The sequence below is a fragment of the Tenebrio molitor genome, chromosome 5 (genome assembly GCF_963966145.1).
Source record: "Tenebrio molitor chromosome 5, icTenMoli1.1, whole genome shotgun sequence".
Lineage (NCBI taxonomy): Eukaryota > Metazoa > Arthropoda > Insecta > Coleoptera > Tenebrionidae > Tenebrio > Tenebrio molitor.
In genome coordinates this window covers 7,348,523-7,369,901 of record NC_091050.1, presented here as the reverse complement: position 1 = coordinate 7,369,901, position 21,379 = coordinate 7,348,523, and the positions used below count along the sequence as shown (strand labels likewise).

General features: G+C 33.6%; 4 protein-coding genes across 12 annotated transcripts in view; 3 read left to right on the top strand and 1 right to left on the bottom strand.

Moving 5' to 3' along the window:
• Lmpt (Limpet) overlaps nt 1-7,970 on the top strand; it is a 38,704-nt gene extending 30,734 nt beyond the window's left edge. For 8 of the 9 annotated variants that reach the window (XM_069048797.1, XM_069048794.1, XM_069048793.1 and 5 more), the window contains 3 exons: nt 20-194; nt 6,024-6,193; nt 6,655-7,970. In XM_069048797.1, the coding sequence (XP_068904898.1) occupies nt 20-194; nt 6,024-6,193; nt 6,655-6,999 (690 nt within the window). In that variant the 3' untranslated portion in view covers nt 7,000-7,970. Of the gene's footprint in view, nt 1-19; nt 195-2,525; nt 2,974-6,023; nt 6,194-6,654 lie in introns of those variants that run through there. The other variant, XM_069048799.1, reaches the window with a different exon arrangement.
• A 692-nt stretch (nt 7,971-8,662) lies between these two features.
• LOC138130971 (eukaryotic translation initiation factor 4E-1A-like) lies at nt 8,663-9,921 on the top strand. The gene is made up of 5 exons (XM_069047708.1): nt 8,663-8,822; nt 8,977-9,152; nt 9,208-9,385; nt 9,432-9,519; nt 9,575-9,921. Exons 1-5 carry the CDS (start codon nt 8,796-8,798, stop codon nt 9,736-9,738), a joined length of 633 nt encoding a protein of 210 aa, XP_068903809.1. The 5' UTR covers nt 8,663-8,795; the 3' UTR covers nt 9,739-9,921.
• Nucleotides 9,922-9,960: 39 nt separating this feature from the next.
• Fadd (fas-associated death domain protein) lies at nt 9,961-11,228 on the bottom strand. Its single transcript, XM_069047709.1, has 2 exons — nt 10,784-11,228; nt 9,961-10,730 (listed from the first exon to the last, which is right to left on the bottom strand). Exons 1-2 carry the CDS (start codon nt 11,103-11,105, stop codon nt 10,438-10,440), a joined length of 615 nt encoding a protein of 204 aa, XP_068903810.1. The 5' UTR covers nt 11,106-11,228; the 3' UTR covers nt 9,961-10,437.
• A 2,477-nt stretch (nt 11,229-13,705) lies between these two features.
• Baldspot (elongation of very long chain fatty acids protein baldspot) lies at nt 13,706-15,825 on the top strand. Its single transcript, XM_069047192.1, has 2 exons — nt 13,706-14,080; nt 14,147-15,825. Exon 2 carries the CDS (start codon nt 14,203-14,205, stop codon nt 15,064-15,066), a length of 864 nt encoding a protein of 287 aa, XP_068903293.1. The 5' UTR covers nt 13,706-14,080; nt 14,147-14,202; the 3' UTR covers nt 15,067-15,825.
• Nucleotides 15,826-21,379: the final 5,554 nt, after the last annotated feature.

The following is a 21,379-nucleotide window of genomic DNA, read 5'->3' as shown; positions in this document are numbered from 1 at the left end:
GTCTGAAATTTCTCTTCAGGACCTCTCTTACAAAGACAAGCATTGGCACGAAGCGTGCTTCTTGTGCACAACGTGCGGGGAATCCCTCGTGGACAGGCAGTTTGGATCGAAGGGCGACAGGATCTACTGCGGGCGTTGTTATGACGAACAATTCGCCTCCAGATGTGACGGTTGCCACGAAATCTTCAGAGCCGGTATGTCATCTTTGCACACATTAATCAAAATCCCACAAATCAATTGCACGCCGACGCTTTCCGGGGCGCCTACTCGCAGACGTAATCCAAGTATAAGTATAACGAAACCGAAATTGCACAGCAGACCCGGTCGTCGACGATTTTGGTTAAAATTATGATCTGAGCTATCGCCTTCTAACTGGTCGTTTATCAGCGGTAATTGACTTGGGTGGTGTCATACCACTATCATCTCTTCGGGTTGGCACACTCAAGCCTTCATTTTATTACCGTTTGGTTGGGTTATTGCTGTGAAACGCGAGAAATGAATTATGCTAATGAAGATAATACATCTAATTGCGAACAGCGCGCATAAATTTTACATCATATCTATTTTGGCAAATGCTCTAAACGTGTTCAACCTTTCACCGGTCTGTAGGTGTTGCCAGGATGTGTATTAATAAAACCCATGCCCATTACCGATGTTACTTGGCGCTGCTGCAACATACTTTGTTTATTCTTCGCCCGCATTTATTTACTCAAAGGCTGGTTCGTTTATGTGGCAGAAAAATTCGACTTGTTTATTTTTTTTTCAAAATGAAAAATAAAAATCTGCAGCAGGAGTTACAAAAGTTCCAAGTTATGACGAGGTGATTTGATGTGATTTTCACTTTTTATGGCTTTTACCGTTCGAAATAAACTAATGGTAATTTATGTGTGCCATTTCGTCGATTAGCGAATGGAACTTTTACGAAAATTGTTGGAATATTTTTGACACATCACTTGCCCCGGTCGCAGTATCGGTATTTTAATGGAAAATCGTATAATTTATGCTAATCAAAATACATATTGGCCAAATAATAATTTCCAACTTCTGTACAAATTCGCAATTTCTGTGGTAACGTCGAACCTTGCAATCTCTCAAGTGTTTGTTTTATTTATAATCATGACTAAGACGAATTATTTTCAAACTTGTTTGCTATCAATTCGAAAGAGAAATAAATGTTGAATATTTAATAAATATCGCAAAACGTGTGATTATACGTGTTTTAATAATTTTTACGGCAATAAAAACAAATAAAGATAAACCGTCAGTTTCGGGTGGCGGTGATTTTTTTGAGAAATTTCGTTAAACCACTCGAACTGGAGGAGTTCTCGTGGTGACGATGAATCAAATGTGTGCCACGACTGGTTACCCTAAATGGTAAAGTGTCGCTTAGTACAACACGTAACACAAACCATCGTTTACGATTCAAGACCATTTTAGTAAATAATTCACCTGGTTTTACCTTTTCTCTTTTATCAATTAAATTGTTACATAGAAATGTCATAATTACACAACGCAATGACTCGAGCAACATATGGCGATTTTGTTATTGTGTAATAAGGATCTGATCGTCGATAATTACATATTTGAGTCATACCGTGCGACCATAATAAGCTTTCGGCAGTAAATTAGAATCAAGGCGATTTAGTAGACGGGTGGTATCCGCAGGACCTACAAAATTAGTTAATTCTCTTTTTTTTATGACTCCGATACCTTATAAGGATTTTTGAGATTGTTTGCTTATTTAGGAATTAACAGATTACTATTAATTGGACCAAAATTTATCGCTGGCTTTTATGGTACCATAAATTATATTTGCAATTTCCATAAATATAAATTAAGCTAATGTGACATTTGAATCGTCCGGTGGTACGAAATTAACAAACTACCAGTGTAACCAGGATAATTATTCAAAATCAAAGTATTTTGTAAAATGACTCGTTAATCTAGTTTTTCAAAATGAACGTAAACAATTGCCGTTGTTCGAGGCGTGCGTGTAAAAATATCAGTCGACTCGTTATCAATATTAATTATTCATGTGTGTATTTATAGAGATGATAGAACGGCAAGTTATTGAATGAAAATAAATAAATTTCCTGTAGGTTCGAACGCTACTTTGATATTTCACTTCCCTTCGTTGTGGTGAACTATAATCTTAAAGTTTGCTATTTTTATTTGGATCGATGCAGCACGTCCTCAGAAGATAATTACTTTTCAGTTTGGCCGAATTGCTACATTTCCTGCTAGTCCGGAGGCTTATTGGATTTGTGCCCGACGCGTGCAATTAATGAAATTAAAAATTTGAAGTGGGACCGGCCCTCGATGTTTGTCTCTGGGAAATATTTGCGTTTTATTGATAACGAGCTCTCTCAGAGCAAACACTTTTTTAATTAGGCCAATTAGTCTGTCAGAACGGCACGCGCCTTAGTTTTTCCAATCGAAGAGTCACTCTGCAGGTGGGTTCCCTTTCACACCTTCACGCCTTGTGTGTACGTTCGCCGCAGGTTGATTAATTTTTCCAATTTCTCCTGCAAGATGCGTGTAGGTAGGCAGCAGACTCGTGTTAACCTTGCGGAGCATAAATGTTGTTCGACGATTTCGTGAGACTGGTACGAATCTACAGTTCTTTAAAAGACTTTGTGTCGCGATGACTCAAACATCGGCTTTACATCGGCGGCACTAATCTCGGAAAGTAAGAATTAAGTACGGTGAACTTCAGGACATGTGGTTTGGTCGCGACTAAGTCGAGTTGTTGAAGACGTGCAATTTTTAAAATGGCAGGAACATTGAGTGATCAGTTCAAAACGCGGTTGAACCTGCAAACGAAAACTGTCGGAGAAGAGAGAATCAAAAAGGCGAAAGAGAGGAACGAAGATGTCGCGATTCTGTCGATGGAATTACCGGGCGAGAAAAAATCTTTCAAGTGTTGCCTGGACAAGGATTGTCTCCTGGGAGATCCCACCAGTTTACCATTAGGTGCGTTTTAAGACTAGCGAAAAGTGGAAATTTACATCACCAATTAGTGAAACAACACATAAAGTACATTACTTGTTTATGTCATTGCGGACGAGTAAATTAACAACGAAGACTCCACACATTTTTTTCTCTCCGCCAAACCGTGACTTAAATTTTTTGCAGATTTTCACAGTGATCGATCAATTTTTGTTATTGTATTAAAATTCAATTATACGTCAAGGTGAGTCTGCTCACGTTTCAACTATCGAAGAACTATCAAAAGATGAGTAGCAGTCGTGTTATGGTCGACGATTTTTGTTTTTGCACATTCACTCACGAAATAAAACAAGTACAAAAAATAAATTGAATACGTATTATTATTGCGGTTTCGATTCTAATGGAGACGGATTAAGATGAAATTTTAAAAATGGACGTAAAGATTGTTGTGGTTGTGACGACGTCGAGGTCTTGAAGGCCATAAAAAGGGTCATCGACTCTCTGCGATTAAATTACTTAAATCTAGTCAAATCATCGTAAATTACACAATTTTCTCATGATTCAAACCAGGAACGAGGTAATTCTGTTCTCGAACTCGCGAGTTTGCGATTGTTTCCACTGCTGTTGGCCAATTAGAGGGGAAACGATGAAAGTTTTCAAAAAGTGTAAAACGTTTTATTTATTTAAACAAATTAATGATTGTGTCTATTTTAACACGTTTCTCTATTATTATGTCAAATCGAAACTGAATTTTCTCAACAAATCCCGTAATACATTTTTTCTATAGTTTTTTTGTTTAAAAGAGATGACAAAAAATCTGTGGTGGAAGTTTTTGTTAGTTATTTTAGGAAATTACAGCTTGTATCTTGTCTTGTTCTAATGAATTATTCTAACTTCATAATCTAATAAGTATATGAGAACAATTTCAGGCAGAGAATAAAAAACTGCATCATTATGTTCCATAAAACGTAAGCATTACTCACAACATTGAAAATAGCGTTTACCTTAAGACTTTTTATCTTAAGAAACCTTCTCCTTGTTAAGTTTAAGAATTATTAAACATCGTTCTATCGTTCAACCTTCATTTACCATCTGAGTACACATTTCAAATTTATTTATTCACAGAACAAATATTTTCCGTGATAGTATAAAAATCAATAACATAATATTCAGACAACTTGGGCCATAAATTTTTCACGAGATAATTATTTATGCGTTACTTTATGTATATTGCACCGACTAAATTTGGGTTTTTGTTCTTGTTGAGCGAATACGTCGTGTGAAGCCGTTTTCATTTTTTTATTGAATCGTTTAAATTTCTGGTAGGCGGTGTACGTCCAATTAGTAATTAATCCAAATTGGCATATTCGTGGGTTTTACAATTATTCAAAAAGAGGTCAATGTTGCCAGACGAGTTTTTACATAAACTGTCACGACATGTATTGAACGAAATTTTTTTGTTGAGTTCTTTACACCCTTGAGAATTCCACACTTATTTAATTTGGCCGCATGTACTAATATAGATATCACCTAAATTCGATTTGATGATGTCATTCCAAATTTGATCTAAATTTAAATTTTTGCCTGGAAGTATTGCGTGATCTGAACCAATAATTATCGCAATTTTCACAATCATAATTCATTGTTTCCAGGTTAACTTCGCGGCAAGTTAATTGAAACTGATTTTTTTTCTACGGGTACGGCTAAAATAAAGATATTTAGCAATATTTCAAATGTAATGAAAAAAAATTGCGTGTTTACAGGTCATTAATTTGAATTCATGATATTTGTAAAGAAAAAAATTACTAAGTTGTCATCGACCGAAATTGCATAATGTAATAGTGGAAATTAAATCGATCGGTAGGCAGAAAATTTCGTATGACTCATTTTAATTAATTTACATTTGTTGCTGTTTGTGAGCATTGTCTTTAAATGATCACCGTTATTATACTCATAACGGATCAATTATAGATTCGATGCGGTGGTTTTGCTCATTCATTAGATTTTCACTTGCTACTTACTACTACTGTCGGTGCGTTCTTTCGATGAATAAGTATGTAAAGAATGGAGATAACTTAATAATTATCCTACGAAATTCCAGTGCCACACCGTACCTAGAACATCGTTAGAACCTTGGCCAGCGTTGTTGTGTGGCGTGACTCGAGTTCATCTAAAATAATTTTTCGTTTTTACAACAAAATAATCGCAATTGTTTGATGCGGCAAATATATTCACTTTGTCACATGACAAGATATAATTTAAAACTTCAAATCGGATGATTAGAGCGAATGACAAACCCGGAGGCACATTCTATTAATAAAACACGGGGTCTGATGTTTCTCGTTTACACGTCTTGATTTACCTCGAGTAAACCCTAGACAGCCATCTCAAATAACGCAATAGTAGCTTTGTTGGTTTACCTTCCCGTTTTTTCTACCTAATTTTTTCGCTTATTGTTTGTCGTCCTTGATCTACAAGAAATTTTGTATTTTTTCTTAAATAAGACACTTCCGTGTAAAATAAAATAAAATAAATTTTTTTTAGTATTAACATAAAGAACAAGTTGGAAGCATTTTTTGAAAAACTTTTTTATTGGAGCAAAAATCAAAGTTACGCTGAATCGGAATTAGTAGAATAATCGAATTTATAAACTACAGTTTAGACAATTCGATTAGAATTCTGTTAAATATTTCGAAAAATAGTTCCAATCTGTTGTTAAAGTTAAATTAGAATTTGAAGTTACAAGAATGCAACTTGCTAGAATTGGTGACAACTTGATTGCTGAAACTAGCTTTGAATTAAAATAATTGCAGGCGGTAAAGGACGATAATAAACTTACATACTAACGTCAACAGACACCCGTAAATACAGTAATAGAATAAAATATCTTTTTTACGTAATTTTAAATCATTTAGAAATATGCACACCAGATTGCACCTTAAAGACATTTACGTTTTGGTATTTCGAGCGTATGCGATTGTTTTATCAAAGCAACTAGCCGACAAAATAAGATTTTCTCTGCAAAATAGAGATAATGGGACGGGACAGTATATTAAAAAAATATTTGTTCGCAGGAACGAAGAAGATGGAATACAAGACAAGGCAATGGCACGAAAAATGTTTCTGCTGTTGTGTATGCAAAGTACCCATTGGTACTCAGAGTTTCATTCCCCGTGAACAAGAAATCTATTGTGCCAAGTGTTATGAAGAGAAATTTGCCACTCGTTGTATCAAATGTAATAAGGTGAGCACATAATTTTCAACATGTTAAGTCGACTTCATTACTATCCGGCTATTAGACCAAAAATAAGGTTTAGAGAATTACCTTCAAGTGATTTCTGCATATATAGGTGTCCCCAAAAAAGAAGACGAGTCCATAGCTCCCTTATTTATCGGAGGATTTTAATGATCTATACATCAAATTAAATGGTTGTGAGTAGGCTACAAGATGGGCTACTAAATTCACGTATAGCCCCAAGGGTTTCAAGGCTAAACTGTCAAAATATTATTTTTTTCAAATGGGAACACATACTTTGTTTTAGTAATTCTGATAGAGATTTTTATTCTGAAAACAACAATGTACACTGCAAGAACATTTTGGGGTTCGATGTTCTAGTTTTGCAAAAATGACAGTAAATTGTTAACAGCAGCCACGTCGTGCATCGTGACCAGTTCCTAATGTCAGATTTTGGGATTGTCTTTCAGGTGATCACTAGCGGCGGTGTGACGTACAAGAACGAACCGTGGCACAGGGAATGTTTCACTTGCACCCACTGCTCCAAGAGCCTAGCAGGAGAGCGCTTCACCAGCCGCGACGAGAAGCCTTATTGCGCAGAATGCTTCGGGGAGCTCTTCGCGAAACGCTGCTTCGCCTGCAACAAACCGATCACCGGAATTGGAGGAACGAAATTCATCTCGTTCGAAGACAGGCACTGGCATAACGACTGCTTCTTCTGTGCGTCATGTCGCACGAGCTTAGTCGGCCGTGGATTCATTACCGATCAGGATGACATAATCTGTCCCGAATGCGCCAAACAAAAGTTGATGTAGATATTGTAATATTATTGTGGTTTATTTTTTTAATTCAGTGACCATACAATGACAAATACAATGTAGCTCCGTAAGAGATGGAAGGCAGTTCGTACACTATGACTGTAACACACGCACACACTATACACTGACACACAACACACAATATATAAAAAATGAAATAAATCCCAAAAAAATATGTGAGTAATCCGCCCTACATCAATGTTTTAATAATGAATATATGTTTGTTATTTAAATTTTGATGTACAGTGTTTGTTTCCTTTTTTAATTTGTTAGTAGAGTTATTTTTTATTAATATGCTTTTGTGTAGAGCCTAGAATAAATGTATTTATTTTTGAGAAGAAATTTTATCTGTTTTGCCATTTTTGAACAAGATCACACTTTCACATTAAACTATGACATGTAGGTGTAAACGTCGAGAGAATATCAGCAATACTGGACGTAGAATATTCTAAATTACGAAATTGTACAATAACAGTTTAAAAAGTTGCCTTAAAATTTTAATATCAAATAGCAAACACATCAATATTCTACACATATTTGTTATCGAATTACGATTGTTATTGCTTCTTAACTGTTAATAATAAGTGTTTTGACAATTTTTTATTGTATATTATTATTACTATTGTAGATAATATGTACACAGCTTCATAGCATTTATGAAATGAGCAACTTTGGTGCTATTTGAGTAGATAGATTAATTTTTTAATGATTATATTTTAATTTTTATTTTATTACTGTTACAACAGTAACTTTTATCTAAATGCTTCATTAACAGAAATGTTATTATTAATGTTTATACCTATAAATATATATATATCTGTTTAGAATTTAACTCTCATCTGTAAAATATACGTATCTGGTAACTTTTGGATTGTTAAGAAATTGTTATGCTTTTTAAAATAAAGTACAGGGCTTTGCTTTAGGGACATTGTTATATTTAATTCCACAATAAAAAATATGAAAAAGAACCCGTATTTTCATTCGAGTTTATAGAAGAACATACCTATTCTAAAATTTACGAGAATAATTCGGATTAAAAGAACAATACCAAGTACGTGTACATAAAAAATGAGATAACGAAATGAACTTTTACTTAACAAATATTTGGAACAACGTCTTACAATAAAAATGTCGAAGAAAAAAAACTAGGTATCCTCGATTTATTAAATTTTGCAACAAAGGTCTTCAGTTGCTTGCCACGTTTTTCATTAATAGATAGGTATTATTGTTTTTTCAAGTGAACAAAAATACATCATCAAAACAAAACAGCCATTGTAATTTAAACCCAATTTGCAGCAAATCTATCCAAGCTCCTTCAATTTAGGTATCTTGAATTTAAAATTAATATAATGTGAATATATGTAAGTATATACATGAGAATCGAGAAGTTAGATAAATTTAAAAGGGTTCTTAATGAAATAATGACAAATGAAAAGACAGACAATAAATAGTGGATTCGTTTCTATTATTAATTATTGTTGATACGTAAAATTAATTAACACCACGAATGAAGTCACAATATACGTATCTAAAAAAAATATATATTTTCTTTACATATAAACAATATTATTTAAATATGAATTAACGAAATTTCTGTGTAGAAACATTTTGTCATATTTCATATTTGGTGCCACGATCCGCAAAACTGCGGTCGATTTGTATTCTGGCCATTGTACGACCATGTGCTGAAATTAATTTTCATGCCACGAAGTTGGCAGTGGAATCGGTGATAGGTGGAAAAGAAAGTTTCATTTTAAAGAAATCAGACCTGGTGATCGAGTTCCAACAGAAAAATGTCGACAAATTCGATAGAAAGCGAGGTAATGTACCGACATTTCCAATCTTGAAGGGTTTGCTACATTTTTCACTCTACTCTTGGTGATTTTTGTGGTAAATCCCGGCAATTCCTGCCATATTGTCCATTCACATGACTTTGCACCGTCAAGTCTTTTTTTGATCGTCTTCGTTTCGCAGAATGAAAAGAATGACATAAAAGCGGAGAATGATGTCGATTTCGCGATGGACTTTTCCATTAAGCATCCCCTGCAAAACTGCTGGACACTTTGGTATTATGAAAATGACAGGAGCCAAACTTGGGAAAAAAATCAGAAAGAAATCGCCTCATTTCAGACTGTAGAAGACTTTTGGAGGTATTTGTGACCTCGTTTACAGTTGTGGAGAAGTTTCATTGTGGAATTCTTTCAGTTTGTACAATCACATAAAGCCTGCAAGTGAATTACGGCAGGGTAATGATTATTCACTGTTTAAAAGGGGAATTAGACCTATGTGGGAAGATGATGCAAATAAGCGCGGGGGGCGCTGGCTAATTAACCTAGAAAAAAAGCAAAGAAATCATGAACTTGACCGGTACTGGTTAGATATTGTAAGTATAAGTGTTTCACTTTAAACTTTTATTAATCTGTCTTAAGATTTTATGTCTAATTGGTGAAGCTTTTGAACACTCTGATGAAATATGTGGTGCTGTAGTAAATATTAGAGGAAAGGGTGATAAAATTGGTACCAACCTTCAATTAAAATTAGTGTCAGTATGTTATAAAGAGTTGTGTTGTAGGAGTTTGGACTTCTGATGCGAATAAAGGAAATGCTGTATTAGAAATTGGAAAGAAATTAAAAGAAAGGCTACATATACCACCAAGAACAGTTCTAGGGTACCAAGTTCATAAAGATACTCAAGACAAGTCGGGTTCTGTTACCAAGAATTCGTATACTGTTTAATGATTATAAATATTAGTATAACAGTTGAAAGTGTTTTCGTTTTGAGGAGTTGCAGATACTTTTCATATTGATAATTGACTTCATTTGGTTTATTTGAGTATATTTATTTAATTTTTTATTTTACATTACGCTTGTATTCTAATTTTCTCATTTTGTATGACATATTAAAGAGCTGTAACTTTATTATGTGTTTGTACATAATACACTGAAAAAAAACATGCGTTTTTATAACAATTTTTATTCACAAATAACTTAAAATTTTGCCAATTACAAAGCATTTAGTCACATTTTTATCGCTTAAAACGGTAATCCGTAATCTTGTAGTTTACGTCGCCTAAACTGCATCGCTTCGCGCACCGTGCTAAATGTGTACAGCGTTGCCAGACTTATTTATTTGTATCAAATAAGAAAATTCACAATTAATATCACGTGACGGTGATTTTAATTATACAATTATACTCTGTGCAGGAGCCCCTCTACCACCCATTGTTTCGAAACGAAGTTAAAAAAAGCACACTAAACCGGGGAAACAGATCAATTACCAAACGCATTGGTGTAGTAAGTACACATCCAACTGAAAGACGCGCTCAATTCTAATTAACATCTGCCAACAATGTAGAGTCTATGGGGCTGCGCGTATGAGATGCGCAGTTTGGGCGACATAAACTACAAGATTATCAAAATAAAACATCCAGTTTATTAACTAGATGTATCTAAAACTTTTTGTACTTTCTTTCTAATGTCATTGCGTCTTGCTTCAGCAAGAGCATCTAATAAAATAGTACGCCACTCTCTTTTATCACAGGTTTTCTCATGATGTTCAAGTATTTGATGCACACGATTGTGTATATTTGGAATACTTGTACTTAAATCATCAATCTTCCCTTCTGGAATATGTAAAGCTCTAGCAAAGTCAATCCATTTTTGTCCAATGTCAGAAGCAATAATTTGGTGTACCCTTTCTTTTGGGTCTGTTGGCACTGGTGCAAAAACTGAAAGTGAACATTTAATTTTAACATCATGGCACAAAAAAGTAAATATGTACCTGAATATTGTCCATGATTGTCTCTACTCGGTGAAACATTCTCCACAACATTTTTATTATGATAATCTTTCAAGAGATGGATCACAGATGATTCTCCAAAATATTCTGCAATCTCCATCAAAGGGTCTGTATTATTAGGGTTTAAATAATCTCGTTTTTCCAAGGTCTCCAAAAGTTCAGCCAAGGACCTTATCCTACATAATCTTCTTTTAGAATTAATCTCACTCGTATATCGTGACTTTATGTTCTCAATTTGTTCATCTGAATACTGAATTGATGCTATTTTATTAAAAATTATTTGATATTTTGAATTTGTTGACATGATTCTAATGATTCTAATTTTAACATGGAAATGACAAATGATGCCATTAAAAACTAGATTTCTTGCATGAAAAACAATAACCACATTGGAAAATGTCAAAAATATCTATCAACTGATCAACTGTCATTATCAGCAGAATTTAAAAATTTGGACAAAATTCTAACAACGTTCATCGTTAGACGGATTAAAACGTAAATAATTGAGATCCAGAAACAAAATTCATTTTACAAAAACAAATTCTAGATTATTTTAATACTTTGCTATAGTGCCAAGTGCCATCTACCATGTACCCAACTTCTATGAAATAAAATAAAATAATCGCCCGGCAATTAGGCAACATAATTTACACCAGACACCACATTTGAAAAAACATTCGAGGAATCCAAATGAAAACGCATTTTTCGACGAAACTTTGGCTTATTATTTTTTAGTATATTAATTATAGCAGATATTCGTTATCTTTAAATCGGAATCACACGGCTTTACTGGTCTCATTCGAAATGCACTTTTTCACATTTTAAAATAAGCGAAACCTGTCGTTTGAAAGAAAATCCTTTTAAGATGCATTTGTTTTTTCAAAATGAACAATTTCAATTTAATGAAAACTACGTTTAGCACCTCATTTGTTAAATACTTATAACAAAACTTACCTGCGGGATTCATTCATTAAGGCAGACGCTTTCTTAAAAAAATTCTTGACAGGTTGTTAAGTTTTTCATTTCAATACGGTAGAGGCTATTTAAAATTACGTAATTGAAATTTTACTACGAAAACTGTATTTTGCAAGATTTTACCGACATCAAAATTTCATACGAGTAAAAAAGTTAATTAAATAGGTAATGTTAATTATAAAGGAAAACGTTTTTTTCACATAAACAATGGGCTGTATAATATAACGTTTTCAATTGATTTCTAAATTCTGCATTGTGTAAAGTAAACAAGATATTAATAATAAATTAACAATCTACGACTAAAAGTGTTGCATTAAGTATACAGGGCAAGTCACATAAGGTTTATTTCTGAATTTATTTTGTACGCAACCAAGAATACTAATTACGCTGACCACTTGATACCATTTATAATGTGATGTTATTTAGTAATCCACGTAGGTATGTAATTTGACTAAAAATGTCAAAATGACAGTTGATGAATTTAATTTTTGATTTCATTAATCAGAACAGGAAAATGTCATTGTGACATTTTTAGCCAAATTACATACCTACGTTGATTACTAAATTAAATCACATTATAAATGGTATCAAGTAGTCAACGTCATTAGTATTTTTGGTTGCGTACAAAATAAATTAAGAAATAAGCCTTATGTGACTTGCCCTGTATATTTATTTTTTTCGGTTATTTAAATTTTAAAATTTTAAACGTATGTAATTATTAATAAAAACGAGTTTTATTGCTACTCATTAGGGTATATCAGTAGCTAATTAAAATGCAAGTAGAAATGGGTTTCAACATTTATATCAATCTTATTAATCTTAAAAATAACATCGTTTGATAAAGTGCAAACTTCACATATTGTCGGATGATTTTGATTAATAAGCTTTCCAGATCCGTAATAACAATAAACAAATTCAGCATAGGATGGACTTTAAATGGGAGTTTACGTTGACTTTGAATAATAATAATTATTATAACCTTTGTTAACCTGGACCTCCTTTACGTGAAATACTTATAGAAGAATTGACCTTAAGAATAATAATTAATACAATTCATAAGAAAAATTGCTAACAATATTAAAAAAAAAAAATTAGAAAATATGTACCTAATAATTGGTAGGTATCAACATTAAAAAAAAAATAAATAGATTTTATATTTATTAGATATCTAACGTTTAGTGGCTGTGAATGTTGTCATAATGGAAAATAACAATAATAAACGTAATCTTTATTTTCGGTAAAACTACACATGAGTTATAAGAAACTAACTGTAGACAATACTTAGTAACAATATTGAAACAAGATTTATTTATTGTTAAATATTCCGACATACAAATAAAACTGGTTTGTTTGCAAGTAAAAATGATGAGGTGTTTTCTTTTTTTTTTGTGAAAGACCTGGTAACCTTCTGCATTACTTCATGTTATTAGTACCTAATTTTTTTCAAGGACGTAAAATTTTTACCACAGCGCCCCTGCATCGGCGAATACAATTTTTTGCATGGGAAAATGTACACAGCAAAATTGATATTTAATAACTTTTATTGAAACAACTTTGTTTTTAGCAGAATCAATCACTAAAGAAAATACAAATGCAGGTTTTGCTCAATATAGTAAGATTTCACTACGTTAATTCATTTTAAAAATATCTCATATCTGGTTTTGCCAATTGACAGTCATTGTGTGTTTAAAAATGTTGCATCAAAGAGCAGAGCATCTGTTTATAAATCTATTATCGGATGCAAGAAGTCAAAAGGTGAAGTGGTGGTTATAACCGCAATAAGAATTTTGTGAAGGACACGACCAGTTAATTACTTTATCCTGTACTTTTCGAAAAATTGTAGATGAGTATTGCAGTTTTCTTCGAAAAAGGTTTGTTTGTTGATGACTGACAGCAGTTGCTCATTTGTCATTTATATTGTCAAGTTTTTTGTTTTTTTTTTAATTTTAATTTTAACCGATAAAATCCGCAATTTGTGTTGTTAACCGTTCGCGGTTGAATTTCCAACAGCATTGACGGCAACAATTACTCGGAACAAAAAACACACGCGTTATCAGCTAATCCTTAATTACTTTTTATCTATTATCGTTCTGTCATCTTGAGTATATCACGGCCACTCAAACTTTGTCTCGTCGGATGTCTTTTCCGAAAAATCTTGAATAAAACCGGTTTGTATGAATTTGGATGTTGGATCTTTACCATACGATTTTGGCGAAGAGAGATAGACACATCGCATCCACGCGGAGGTCGAAGAAGGAGGAAGAGCTCGGAATAGCGGACGCAGGCGCGGACTATGGCGGTGTGGTGAGTTAGGGCGTGCGGCGGTCCGGTCATCCGATATATCCGACAAAATTCCCGTCTCGTTTACAGATTCGAAAGTGCTTTAGTGCCGTTAAGGTTGACCGTGTTTGCCTTCGAGTGCCACAATGAAGGAGTACAATCAAGTCACCCTTCCCAATTACTCGTACGTATTCAACTTCGAGTCGGATTTCATCCACCAGGAAACCCGCACGTGGATGAAAGACAATTGGACTCTGGGCTTCTACTATGTGGGTATCTACATGGTGCTCATCTTCGGGGGCCAGTACCTGATGCAGAACCGGCCCCGCTTTGAGCTCCGGGGCGTCCTCAGCCTGTGGAACACGCTCCTAGCCACGTTCAGCATCATCGGCGCCTGCAGGACCGTGCCGGAGTTCTTACACACCCTAACCCATCACGGACTCTACCACTCGGTTTGTGTCCCCAGTTTCATAGAACAGGACAAAGTTTCGGGCTTCTGGACATGGATGTTCGTTCTCAGTAAGCTTCCAGAGCTGGGTGATACCATCTTCATAGTCTTAAGGAAACAACCGCTTATCTTCCTGCACTGGTACCACCACATAACCGTCCTTCTTTACTCCTGGTTCAGTTACACCGAGTACACGGCAAGTGCCCGATGGTTCATCGTCATGAACTATTGTGTCCATTCTGTGATGTACACGTACTACGCTTTAAGGGCGATGGGTTACAGTCCGCCCCGCCAAATCGCCATGGTCATTACTTCGTTGCAACTGCTTCAGATGGTCATCGGATGCGCCATCAATTTCTGGGCCCATCAGCTGCTCCAGAGTCAAGCTGAATGCCACATAACCCCCTTTAATATTAAATTGTCAATTGCCATGTATTTGAGTTACTTTGTGCTGTTCGCGAGGTTCTTCTATAAGGCCTACATGTCAGGCGAAAGGCCCAGTAAAAGGAGAAGCGCTCCGGTTACTGCCGAGTATCCCCTGATGAAATCAAAAGTTCACTAGTTCCAAGTAGTTTACGGACCATCCCGACGGTTTTGTTATTTCTTATTTTGTGGTTGTGATATGTTCTTCAATAAAAGCCCCTTATTATTGTTCCAAATGTAAGTTCGCAAATTTTATAACGAAACGTTATATCAAATTATATGTACCTATATTTTTTATAAAGTATTTAGACATCGTGCATTTTGATAGGGCATTTATTAATTATCCTTTGTTTACAAACGATATCACAAAACTCCGTTAATTCGTCGTTCGGCGCATTTATTTACGTGCCTCGCACCAAATCACCAAAAATTAGGTAAATAGAGGTGAATCAGTACTTATTCTTCAGTTAATTAATCGGTAGAATGTTAATTTCCACCTAGCGATAAGAAAATTTCTTAATTCTGTGATAGTGTAAAATGAGGATTTAAGCTACTTAAATTTTGCAAACAAGTTGTATCGAAAACAGCATTGTGTTTAGCTTGTGTCTTAATCTAAGTTTTTGTCTCAACCATGAGAGATAAAAAAAATCGACCATCACCACACTACTAGAGTTGGTAGTTGGTATGAAACTTGTTTTGTGATATCCACAACAAAACTGATGGCAAGGGAAGGCAAGAACTAGTCAAGTTAGGTTTATTCAAGTCATAATTATTGTCTTTGTCATAAGAGATGTTTTATTTATTTTGTACTTTTTAGTCGTTTAAAACGAACAATCTAAATTGATGCTGTTATAAATTGTTCTGCAACAGTCGTTTCAATAAAATATTTTTTACTTAACGTTACCGTTTCATTTCGATTAAGGTTTGCTTGTTGGCTGTGTCATCGAGTCATGATTGTACAATGTACATACACATATTTCCAACTGATGGTAATTGGTAATGAAATAATTTTGTAGTTTATGTGCGTAGCGTAAAAGGTAAATGACGATTTGGAGCAATTTCGACGTGATGTGTTTAAGGAACCGTAAAAATCCCATAAAACTTTCAACAGTTACTTACAATGACATTAGAAACTTTTATTGTGAAGGAGATGGTGTAAAAAATTCAAAATAAACATTTTAAACTTGACACTCTTATCAAGAAGCTATCGATGACCTTGAATCGCGACTGTTTTGGCAAAGTTAAATCAATAAAATAATGTTGAGTTGAGGATTTGTCTAGATGTCACACTTGCATTATTCTCGATGCGACACACTTTAATCTTATTCATTTTGTTTAAGTGTGTCAACATAGAAACATTTCATCCAAATGAATTCAGTGTTGAATTCTTCAAGTTGTACGTTGTAACAGAGGTTGTAACTACTTCTTCGGTAGTTTTATTCAGTATTTTTTTCGTTATTGTGGGACCGGATTTTCCCACCAATTTTCTGATGAAGTGAATTTTTTGTTATCTTGACGTGATAAATTCAACCTTCAACTACGAAGAAATTATATAATGGCAATGACATTGCCTTTAGCTACTTATTATACAATATTGAAAGAAGGAATGTGTTTATAAAATCAGGTATTTTAAACGAAATAAAAGTTACGTAGTAAGAAAGTCCAGGAGAAAGTATTAGTTGTGTAGATATTCAAATTCATATATGGTACGATTCCTTATAAACCAATGAGGAATGGACTGTTTAAATTGTTTGTGTTTATATCTATGTTGATTATATAGTTTCATTTAAAAATTTTGAAAAAGGTATACATATTAATATCTGTGATTAGCATAAAACTATACCTACTAATATTCATATTTGACGTCGATTTAATTGTTTATGAAGCATATTTTTTTTAAGTTAAGTTTTGTATTAATTAGTAATGTTATACGAGTTGTGGGCAACAGGTAACTTATTTTTTTAACTATCTACAGGTGCCCCAAAATTCGTGGAACAGCGTAAGCAGTACGTTGTTAAGTACATAGTCATAAAGTATCAGGTAAAATTGTTTAAAAAAATCTATCTTTTTTATGGACATCTAATACATAGTTATTAAGGTATCAAGGGTGTTATAAGGTTGATAACGCGCGAGGTCGGCAGAGTGAAACCCGAGGGGAGTACGCCGATCGAGAGCGTATCATTATAACACCCGTGGTGTCTTTAAAACTTAATGTCCGACTGGTTTCCTGTGTTTTGGATTGACAATGATTCGATTAATTTATACCTATCAGTAAAAATTTGGTCGTAACTAAGCAACGAAGACCTTATAACGCCCTAGAGCAGGGATGAGCAACCCGCGGCCCGCCACACTGTCTCATGCGGCCCTTTAAAGATTTTACATTTTGACTTTTGAAACTTTTGTTAACCATTGCATAATTCACCAACAGAATCTTTGCGCAAAAATTTTAAATATGCCTAATGTCGCTACGCCTGTAATAAAACTTATTAATTTTCTCAAATATCGAGCGTTAAATCACCGCCAATTTGATGAGTTGGGAAGTGAATATGGTGATGTAATTTACAACACAGAAGTGCGTTGGTTGAGTAGAGGTGCTATGTTAAAAAGAGTGTATAACTTAAAAAATGATATTCAATATAACTCAGCATTTGAATGACTTAAACATGGAACTTCAAGGAAGAGACCAGTTCATTCATAACATGTTTATAAAATTAATGCTTTTGAAAGCAAACTTAAAATTTGGAACAAACATCTGTTGTCAAACAACATGTCACATTTTGCACATCTAAAAAAAGAAAACCCTTCAGAAACCTGAAAATATGCCCAGCATTTACAAAAATTAATAACGGAATTTGAATCGCGATTTAAAATATTTAGATCAGAAAAAACCGTTCGTAGTTTTAACGTTTTTTCTTCCCCATTTAATATAGACGTGGAAACAGTCCCGGATGAGTTACAAATGGAATTAATATATTTACAAAACGACACGGATTTAAGAAATAAATTTCAAAATGTTGACACATAATTTCTACCAAAAATACATAAGTTTAGAAAAATCCCCACGATTAGGCAAAGCAAATAATGACACTTTTTGGAAGTACCTATGTTTGCGAACAATTGTTTTCCGCAATGAAAATGATTAAAAGCGATCATCGATCGAGATTAAATAATGTACGGTTAGAAAGCTGATGCGTGCGAGTTGCTGTGTCGTCTATATCTGCAAATATAGACCAATTGATGACCAAGAAGCAATGCCAAATTTTTCATTGAGTATTTTATTTCGGTAATTTTTATACTAGATTTATTTTGTTAATAAAGATATAATTTGAGTTCATCATTATCATGTTTCTTAAATGCGGCCCGCACAACATTTTTAAATTTGAAGCTGGCCCGTTGTAAAAAAAGGTTGCTCATCCCTGCCCTAGAGCGTGTTATTTGAAGATAATGGCCTAGGGCCCTAGGGGATTATTTCTCTAATAACGTATCAGAAAACCCAATAATCTGCAAATATTAATTTTTTTTTTTTGTATCCACGGAAATAAGAAAGAACAATCAAACCCATGTTTCCATATGTTATTTGAGGTGAAACTGACGTAAAATCACTTCTTGGAAATGCTGTAAATAACGAAGTAAATAATTGCAAACCTGATCACAATCATTCAGAATTATTATATCTACCACTAGCTAGTAAAAAACATATATATAGTCATTTTTTTTAATATTTAAAATGAGATCAATGTTGCCCCTTTTGAGCCCCCATATCTTCAAATCTAAAAGATAGAATTTATTTTTTGTATTATTTTTCTCATAATTTTCTAACATGAGTTGACATTGCCCCATTGAGTTGTTCCGCGAATTTTAGGGCACCCAGTACATAAAGTCACATTTTATTCCAACACGCAACTTAAAAATTGCCCAACATAAATGTTCAATTATTATATAATTTCGCAAATTACTTCTAAATATTATGTGACTGCAAATCTATTTAAGTAAATTAGCGAATGTGTATTTAACCATAACTACCTAGTCGGATATTGTGTTTAAGAAATTAGTAGGTAATTCTACGTAAATAAATATTACAGTTGCCTACGTAAAATTTTAAAATATTGTATGTACAGTCGCGGACAGAAAAAAGTAGGACAATGTTTTTTCGCTAATGTAAGCTGCGTACTTTTTTATGGTTTCTATTAAAATATTTATTTACATATTTAAGCCCGGTTTACCCAACTCAATTTTAGCTAAATTTCTTAATAAGACTTGTCCTACTTTTTTCTGTCCGCGACTGTACAATGTCAATAAAAGTACATAATTTGAGGTTGCTTATTATACTTGGAGCAGTCGATTATAGTCGGCTACCAATTTTCATATTAATACCATTTTGGGAAATCAGAAAGTTTCTAATGAACGGGCTACGTGAATCACCCTGTATATGTACTCTCAAAAAAATAGAGCTGAGATACTAATTTAGGATTGAAATCACCCCCTAAAATTCGATTTTTTCATATACTTAGCTAGAAAACTAAAAGAGACGAGACAGTTCCAATGACAAAACATTTCGTTTTTTCACGCTGTATAACGTAACGTAACGTACTACCTATGTTTTATGACAAGGGACTAAAGTGCATCTTTTGGTCCCTTGTGGAAGTTACACCAGGACAGGGGTGGTTATTCAATAAGTCCCGCGGTGTTGCAGTGTTGAGGCATTTTTTTGACTAAAATCCACCTTTATTAAATTATTAAGTTCAATACAAATTTTGCGCTCACGTAAAGATCATTAGTGGCGGAATTCCTCAGATTAAAATTAAAATGAATCATGACTTTACACTCAAGTGAAGAAGAAAGCGCTGCCGTTACCCATCGTTACCCCGTTACCCACTCCAGTTTTGGTTCTGTGTACCGATTTTTACCACGTGGGGTTTCTAAATAGCCAATCGGAGAAAAGAAGCGTTCGCTTTAATATGACCCACCACAAGCGCAACGCGTGGGGATAGGACATCGAACTTGCAACATCAATGTTCAATATTGACGATAACATCGAACGCATACTTAGAAGACAACAAAACATCGAACGGAAATTTTCAATGTTACCTTCTTATCGTTGATAAAATAGCTATTTGTGCAATAAGTTAGGAAAAGTGATTTTTTTCCGTACGAGATGCGGGATTTTTAATCGAGACGAAGTCGAGATTAAAAACGCGTCGAATACGGAAAAAACACTTTTCCTACGAATTGCACACATGATTTTTTCTACTGGAGTTTGGAAAATACATAAAATTTTGATATTTTTAATATACTATTAATTATTTCTAAATTAAAAAGCGAAATCACAATTGTTCTGCTTTCGTTACCATAGAGAAACAATTTATTAATGAAAAATTGTGAAGGCGTTTAAGCTTTTGTCTCAATTAAATACCAGTTTTTACGTTACGTATCCCAGGAAACGACCAAAGTGTTGAAATATTTTTTCCGCCCTTAGTAGGAAATTTTTCACTTTTCCTAACTCAAATTAGTATTACAATGTTGAAGTTTTCCAAACTCTAGTAGAAAAACAATTTTTTTTATTGCAAATAAGTAATACGAATTCGCTTTGCGGAATATTAATATTCTAGTTAATATTAGATAATACTATCACTCGAATATTGAAGAATAAACCCCCAGAACAAATAGCAGATTTCATTTATTTGTCAAAGTTGACAAGTGATTATAATTTTCAAAGCAATTTTACCGCAAAATGCCTAATGATAATAAAATAACAACCATTAAATTGTTAATTTTAGCCAAAATAGTTTTTTTTAAATAAAATGTTAATTAATTGCTTGAAGTCACATTGAAAATCCAAAAAAGAAGTTGTCCCAGATTTACATGAACAAGTGAAATTGAGAGTTACATTACAATAGTTATCCCAGATTTATCTGAACATGACTGTACATACATTGTACAAAGTCACATGCAATTCCGTTTTATCACTTTTTATCTGACAGTATTCAGAAATGGTCTGACAGTGTTCAATTCAAAATGAGTTTGAGAATCGACTGTATTATTGTTTAAATAATAAACGGTAACATTTAAACTTTCAATTATATTCAAATTAGGACATTTATTACTTAATTGTTTTGAAATTGTTAACCAACAAGGTGTTACATTTTTTGTTATTTGTTATCCTTATTCGCATAATTAAATATTTTTATGACCTACATGTTTAGGCTTTTATTTATTTTAACGATTGAATCCAAAAATATTGAGTTGTTTTGCTCAATTTAATTCCTGTGTGTGAACAGTGTACCTATACTCACTTATTCACATCATTTTAATGTTTTTTTTATATGGAGCGGCAACCATAAATTTGTGGTACATTCAGTTTTCACGCCTACTTCCTACTTGGACTATAATAATTTTTATAACCCTGTAAATTTAACAGCAGATAATGCATACAATCATACATATTTAAACTT